This window comes from Arachis stenosperma, chromosome 6 (genome assembly GCF_014773155.1).
Source record: "Arachis stenosperma cultivar V10309 chromosome 6, arast.V10309.gnm1.PFL2, whole genome shotgun sequence".
In the NCBI taxonomy this organism is placed as follows: Eukaryota; Viridiplantae; Streptophyta; class Magnoliopsida; order Fabales; family Fabaceae; genus Arachis; species Arachis stenosperma.
This window is the reverse complement of record NC_080382.1, coordinates 12,861,893-12,870,162: the sequence shown is the minus strand read 5'-3', so window position 1 is coordinate 12,870,162 and position 8,270 is coordinate 12,861,893. Positions and strand designations below refer to the sequence as shown.

The 8,270-nt window shown below is 23.4% G+C and overlaps 1 protein-coding gene across 1 annotated transcript; it reads right to left on the bottom strand.

Annotated features, from left to right (window-relative positions):
- Window positions 1–2,394: 2,394 nt before the first annotated feature.
- Window positions 2,395–7,813, bottom strand: LOC130932565 (probable carboxylesterase 15). The gene is made up of 2 exons (XM_057861911.1): window positions 7,083–7,813; window positions 2,395–2,930 (listed from the first exon to the last, which is right to left on the bottom strand). The coding sequence occupies exons 1-2, from the start codon at window positions 7,751–7,753 to the stop codon at window positions 2,627–2,629; spliced, it is 975 nt and encodes a 324-aa protein (XP_057717894.1). The 5' UTR covers window positions 7,754–7,813; the 3' UTR covers window positions 2,395–2,626.
- Window positions 7,814–8,270: the final 457 nt, after the last annotated feature.

Genomic DNA, 8,270 nt, shown 5'->3' with positions numbered 1-8,270 from the left:
TTTTTGGATAAAGGCTAAAAGTTCTTGGAATAGCATTGAGGATAAAGTGATAAACTATATAATATATATTTATTTTTATATTATATGAGTTTGAAAGAATAATAACTATTACTATACTTTGATGATCTGATCAAATAACGTGTCCAAAAAAGATTCATTGAACTAACATATATTGATTTAAAGTTTGAACCCGGAAGCTTCGGGTGTTTCCACTTACCACCAAAATTTGATGTATCTTTTGGAGTTAGCATTATCTTTTTTATAGAGAGAGAATTAACAGTTAATGTTTACCAGAAGAACATGGACATTAAATTAACTCTAACTTAGTAAACATGCATGCATGGGACACAAAGTGCCACCAAATAAATAGTATGAGAATGGAAGGTAGCTAGATTCAAGTCATTTAGAGACTCATTGGACCCACCAAATCCTCGCAAATATTATTATTATTATTATTATTATTATTATTATTATTATTATTATTATTAAAAGTTAGATAACATTATGCAAATGGAAACGTCTGTAGACGCACGTGTAATACATGATGGTATATTGTTCAATTTAATTTATCACGAATATTTAGTATATGTAATTGTATTCATCTAAAGTTATTAAATCCGTGAGAATTATTATTAAATAATTTGATATATTTAATTAAATTATTATTTAATAATTTTTAACAACAACTTTACATGAAGAACATGAATTTTCACCTAATTTATTTGTATTATCAAAGAGTATACTCAAAAATAAACTGTTGTATAATTTGGTTGTTGATAAAAAGACAATAATAAAAACTTTGAGAGTTTTTAATGCATTATTAAAAATACTAATAAAACTTAGCTTGTCCTTTTAATAATTTATTTTTAATAAATATTTTTAGAGTACATACATCTATAATTATGATTTGTTATTCTTTTATTAACAGTTAAACTAATCACATAATTATATTCCAATGCAACCAAAGTGAGAAGGATAAACAAAAATAATATATAGACATATAGCAGTGTCCAGTAGTGGAACTTATTTAGATACAACATATTTTTTTTCCCCATCAATAAGTTTTGAATAGAATAAAGAAAATGATGTTATTGCTGTTATTCGTCAGCTTTGTGCACTATGTGATGCTGCATTGCTTCTAATTTTGTACAGACATGAATGACCTTAAGCTTCAAGATTCCCACTTACTTCCACAATCTGATCCCTATCTATATATGCTACTCATTCATCTCTTATTCTATCTTTAGAAATATCTTTATCAATGATGTTTGGTAAGTAGGAATGATGTACTCATCAAGAAGAGGATTTTTTTAATTAAAAATTTTATTTTTATTTTTTAGTATATTTGATAAATTTATTTATATAAAAGTAGAAGTATACAAAATAAAAAAATTATTTTTTAAGCTATAATTTTTATCTTATTAATTTTCTAAAATTTAGAAAAAAGATGTTTAAATATAACAAAGTAAATAAAAAATATTTTGTATTGTTGTATTTAAATATAATTAGTAAATTAAAAGGTACCTTTGCATAAATATTTAAATATTAAATTATTATTATTTTTAATTATTTTCAAATAATATTACTTAAAAATATTTTTAATATTAAGATTTAAAATTAAAAAATTTAACTAATATTAAAAAAACTGACTTTCTATTTCAATTATAATTATTATTATTAGTTGGAACAACGTTGTTACTCTTTTTGTTTATAAAAATTTAACTAATTTGTATCCTAACGACACATTTTAAAAATACAATAATAATTTTTTTTAAATATTTTTGATATATTTAATGCATCAAAAACGTAAAAAAATTAATTTTTATAATATTTTTTTATATAATATGATTAACTTATGTTATTAGGGCACAACTTAACAAAATCTTATATATAATAGGAGAACCAATTTAAACCACCGCCAGCTTTTGTTAAAGTATTTTTCTGTCCATCTATAAAAAATTGTCAATATAATAATATAACAATATTGTTATAGCAAATATTAAATATATAATTATTTATATATTTTTATTTATTTTAAAGTTTTAGAATAATTAGTTTTATAATATAATATCAAATGTTTTATAACTAAAATGATCTAAAATTCAAAAAGTTAAGTATAAGATAAATTAAAAATAAAAAACAAGAATAATAAATTATCACTGCATGTACAATATTTCATAGAGTAGTGCTAAATTAGCCTAATAAATTATAAGAACAATATAACATCACTAATAAACTTTGACTAATTTTAAATTTTAAATGTTAAATTTTAAATTATAAATTTTTATTTTAAATAGTATAAAAATAAAATTTTAATAAAAAGCATTAGCTTAACAAAAAATAATATTAATACTATAATATTTCTCTCATTATTATAATAACCATGCACCAATATTTAAGAAATTAAAGGTCAATATGGATACCAATAAAATTGACATAATTCATTCTCACAGACTACTTTAATAAGCTTGATCAACAACATATAAACTACGTACTTTATGTACTAAAAAACTAAAAATATTATGGCTTATCTATTAGGACGCCTTTATTTGATTATTAATTATTTATTTTGTTTCTTCTTTTGAGGCGTGTCTTCGATAAATTAATTTCTTGTTCTGACTAGAAATTAATTAAGTTGAAGCATGAATCTTGTGAGGATTTGGATGACTTGATTTGCCACTTGAGAGTATGAATGATGAGTGAAAAAACCATGTTGGCAGCCATCAAACTCAACATATTCAATGTTCTTCCCTAATTCTTTTAACTTGTTTGCGTAATCTTTTGCCCTATCCTTAAGCAATTCGTTGCCACCAACCATAACAAGCATAGGATCAAGCTTCAATTCTCTAAGATTATTTCCACAAACTCCAAATGGATTTGCAAATGGATGGTCTCTGCTCTCTCCAACAGGCAGCGAAAGCCTCCAAAATCTGTTTTTAATTATTGAGTAAAAAATTATCAACACGTTATCACTTTAATACATTTGATGACTCATCATAACACAATAATAAATAATAATAATAATAAGGTTTAATTATTCTATTGGTCTAATTTTACTAAATTTTAATTAGTTTTTTTAATTAAATTCTTATATTATTTTTAGTTTTGTAATTAGATATTTTTTAGTGTAAAAAATATGAATTTACAAATTAAAATTATCTATAATTAAGAATCTAATTAGATTTTTTATCACATATTTTTTTAAAAAAATATTCTATTAATTTTAATATTTTTTATATAAAAAATACCTAATTATAAAATTAAAAATTATATAAGAATCTAATTAAAAAAATATATAAAAATTTAATTAAAATTTTGATAAAATTATAGTGACTACATAATAATAATAATAATAATAATAATAATAATAATAATAATAATAATAATAATAATAATAAATGATTACTTTAAACACTCATTTAACTGAATTTTATATTTTAACCTCAAAAGTTATATGTTGAAGGAGACATTCTTCTAGTAAATATTCACATTTTATTTAATATTTAATAATATAGCTAAAATATGAGTAAGTATAATATCTAATAAAAATTAAAATTTTTATGTAGTACAAATAGATTTATATTATTATCTAATTCTTATATTTATTTTAAATAATTATTATTTAAGTAAAGGATTACGAAGATTTGTTTTTTTTGTATAAAGTTATTTTGTATAAAGTTACATAATTGAATAGAAGAAAAGTTAACCTGAAAGATATATATGTACCCTGCACTAGACATTTTATTTTCCTCTGATTTTTAATTATTTTACAGTTTTACTATTTTCAGTGTCAAATAATATAATTTGTTTGTTTTTTCTTCTAAGATTACCGGCTGCTAACTTTAGATTTCATTGTCACTTTCTATCTGGAATATATGTAACTTTATAATATTTGAATTTATTTGAAGCATATTGGATAAGGCTCGGAATAAAAAATTAAACTACATACAATTATATGCTATATATTGGATTAGGTATATCCTCTCTACAAAGTGGGAAAGCTTCTAATGGATTTTGTTATTTAAGAATGGAATCTAAAGTTTTTGCTGATGATGGCTTGTTGGATTATTTCGTTTGTAAGCAAATAATGATGTGCATTCCTTTAAAGTTTAATAAAGTATATAGAAAATATATAATCTCATTTTTTATACGTTTTAATTAAATAATCATTCTAACTAAAAAAACAAAATCAGTTCGAACAAATATAATTAAAGCCTCTATTGTATGAATAATAATAATAATGACTCATCACATATGGTAATAATATCCATATATATATTAATATATATAGTACTTTGTAAATAAGAATATTTCAAGCTATACCAGTTTTGCCAACACTAAAATTTGATTAGCAGTTTTTTAATAAATTAAAATAGTGTTAATAACATAACTTTTCTTTTAGTATTATATGATATAAATTAATAATGAAACATAAATGCTTCCAAAACATTTTAATTGAAGTCCTTTTTGTTGCTCACTTTAGTATTTCTAATAGATTTTTTCATACCTATTTTTTGTTTCTCATTTGGTGGATAATAAGAAGGGTTCAATTAAAAACTATTTTTTTTAAATTAATATTAATTAATTTTAAAAATATAAAAATTAAATTATAAATTTTAAACATTTATTAATTCTAAATAAATTTTATATTATAAATTTTAAATTCTCAAAAAAAATAAAAAATTTTATAATTAAAAAATTAATTAATATTAATTAATTAAAAGTTAATATTCTGTGCTTCATTTTCTGTCCTTCTTTTTACCACCTTTTCTTTGTATGACATTGTAATACCTAATTGGACTGTAACCACTAAAGTAATGGAAACCTCACTAATTAAAAATGAATAAAAAATAAAAGCCTAGAAATAAAAGAAAAAGGTTTCGAAAATGACGTTTCTCTTCTTCTCCACAATGTGATAGACAAGTTTCTTTTGATTTAGAATTATTCATGTGGCACAATGGCACCACTAGGCACTAGCCGTATAACATTTAAAAGGGTGCAATAGGCACTGCCCAAATGTTATCACTAATTACTTTAATTTCTATGATTCACATCCGTGAATTTTGGCCTTTCAAACAATCATTGCCATTTTGATTTACTCATCACATTCCAAGTACAATTATTACGCAGTTTCTTTCAGTTTCTTTATTGATCAAAATTCAGTAAAAATTTATATACGCTTGTTTTTATATAAAATTATTTGTTAAAAATAATTAAATAATTTAATATATTTAATTAATTATTATTTAATAATTTATAATTATTAATTTTATATAACAATAACTATATATGAATATTCACCATTTTATTAAGCATATAAAAATCGAAACAGTGAGATGATGAGTTGACCATATTAGAGTCAAGGTCAAGACAGGTAACAACGTTTTGAAATCATTATTTTACATGTAATTAGGTAACAAAAGTTACAAAACTTGCATTTTAATGTAATCATTAATTAAAATTTTTATCTAAATTTTTTATAAAAGTAAAGATTAATACGAAAATCTGAAACCTAATAAAATGAATATTGTCTCGTACAAGATTTTTATACATTGGGAATAGAATTTTTTAAAAGTAAAATGAATTGTTTAATAAAGTATAATTTTTTATTATTTAATATTTTTTATTTATTTTTTTGTCTTATTTAAAAAGTATATAATAAAAAATTATATTTTATAAAACAATTAAAAGAATTTATTTTCATAAATAATCTTATATATAAATCTAGCTGTGTAAATATTCGACATGAAAAACATTTGATAATTAATTAAGTGGAACACCAAATTTATTTAAGATCACATATCACTATATATACCCTACAAAGAGTCCAAAACCAAAACAAGTGTAATAATGAATTCAGTGGTTATATAATTATATTAGTTTCATTATTATTCATAACCATATTCACGAATCCTAAAAGTGAATTTCTCCGCAACGAGTGGAACCACTTAGCTTCCAAGTTATATATTCTTGAAGTGCCCATCTAACACCTAATTTGGAAAATCCACATTTAACCCTAACAATATAGACAAATAATTGCATGTCCATGAATAACTCTGCCATACTGAGTATTTACATTCAAAACAATAAAATGCTACCTATTACTTGTATGGATTTTGGCCGAGTGTTAGTTAAAGTTTACCATAAAAAATAGTAGTTATTACTAAAACGATATAATATATAATTTAACACCAAATTAAAATATAATATTGATATTATCAATAAATTATAAAATAATTCACTATCATCGCACTCAAGGTATAAAATATTCTATAATATCAATGGATTAAAAATTAAACTATGTACTTGTCTATAAACATATCTTCTTTCAAGTGATTTTTTTAAAAGATTTTTAAAAAATAAAAATAAATTTATGTTAAATATTTTATTAAAAAAATATCTTTTTATTTAATAATTATATGTTTGAGTACGATTATATAAAAATATTTTTTTATTTATAATATTAAAAGTTTTTTTCAAGTAAAAAAATATATTTAAAAAAATATAAATTATAACATCTAAGAAAATTTATTTTAAAATTTTTTTAGTATTTTTATCTTTATACTAAGATTTTGTCATACATATTAACAAATAAAAAAATATATTCATTAAAAAAAATTTTAACAACTTAATAACACCCAAACAAATTCTATATATATTCATCATAATGTAAAAGAGAAAAATTTTATTTGTAAAACTTTAAAATTAATAAATGATTAACTGAAATACTTTATTCATATAATCAGTATATAATTATAGATTAGCTACTCTAGATAAAAAATAAAAGATAAATTAAATGAGTAGCTATAATGAACAAAAATAGTCTAAAAAATTCAACATATATTAATATGAAAAGGGATTGTTAAAAAATTTATTTATAAATTATCTTTATATAAAATTAATAATTAAAAAATATTATATAATAATTTAGTTAAATTTATTAAATTATTTAATAAATTTTATATATTAATTTAAAAAATAATTATTATACGTGAGATTTTATCGTATTAAAATATATAAAAGAATTGTTTTTAATTTAATTTAAAATAATAAAAAATGATAAATTTGAGTGAGAGAGTGACCTGTCAAGTAAGTCAAGAGTGAGCATGTGCTCCGATGGACCCTCCTCGGACTTGGTCCGAACAACCCCGCCAAAAAATGGCGCCAACAGCACGTAACCTCGTACTCGAACTGGTTTTATCTCTCTCGAACCGGGTCCGAACCGAACCGCCAGGTGGTGCGCAATGTTTCCGCCACTCGAGTCACCCATTATAAAAACGCGGTCAAAGTCAACGTCACCGTTACTCAACCATGCATCGCCACAAACACTCAGCGCTTGCCTCTGCAGCCATCTCACCGCCTCCACGGCGTCTTCCACCGCCGCAGGTAGCCGGTGCTCCGGCGCCAGCCTGTAGTCCGGCGTGACCACCACCGCCTTCAGCCCCGATGCGAGGCGCATGCAGCAATTGTGCACGTGCGGCCACGTGCGTGAACCGAAACAGAAGCCTCCACCTCGGAAGAACATCACCACAGGGAGCTTCGAATTCCTAACAACGTTGTTGTTGGATTGAGGCTTGTAGAGGCGGAGAAAGAGGTTAAACTTTTTGTCATAAAGACAGTCCTTGAATGAAACGGTGTCGTCTTCGATTGGAGTTTCGTGAAATTTGATGTCGTTGGATCGAAAAATGGAACCGTCACTGTAGAGTTTGAGGAACCCCATGCAGTCCTCTACTATGTTTGGAAGAGAACCCATAATGTTGATTATTTTTATCAGATCAATTACCGATTCGAGTCTGATACCTATAACACTGGTCTTACCGCACCACCGAGGCAGGTATATTTATAGAGCTAGAATGGTGAATGGATCTGAGATAGGGCATTGTGTTGTTATTACTATGCCATGTTGAGGGCAATTTGATAATTTCAGTGTATGATTATTGAGTTTTGGTGGCACATGACTATTGGTTAATTTATTTTCTTTATTTTTATTCTTCCACGCTTTGAATATGGACCTTAGCTTGGATACTCGTTCGTCATATTATATATTTAATTACTTAATTTGTTGAATATTACTTGGAAGAGAATGATATGTATTAATGGATAATTTAGATATATATAAAAATATTATATAATTTTTTATTTTAATAATAAATATACATAAAAGTACTTTTTGAGTACTGTATTTATATTTAATTATAAAAGTATTATTAATATAATATTTTTATATATATTAAATTATCTATTACTTAAATAAAAATAGTTGGTGAAAA

Coding starts and splice junctions, on each gene's coding strand:
- LOC130932565 (XM_057861911.1), bottom strand. CDS start 7,753: ATGGGTTCTCTTCCAAACATAGTAGAGGACTGCATGGGGTTCCTCAAA. Junction 2,931..7,082: donor ACTCTTGACTTACTTGACAG/GTCACTCTCTCA, acceptor AATTAAAAACAG/ATTTTGGAGGCTTTCGCTGC.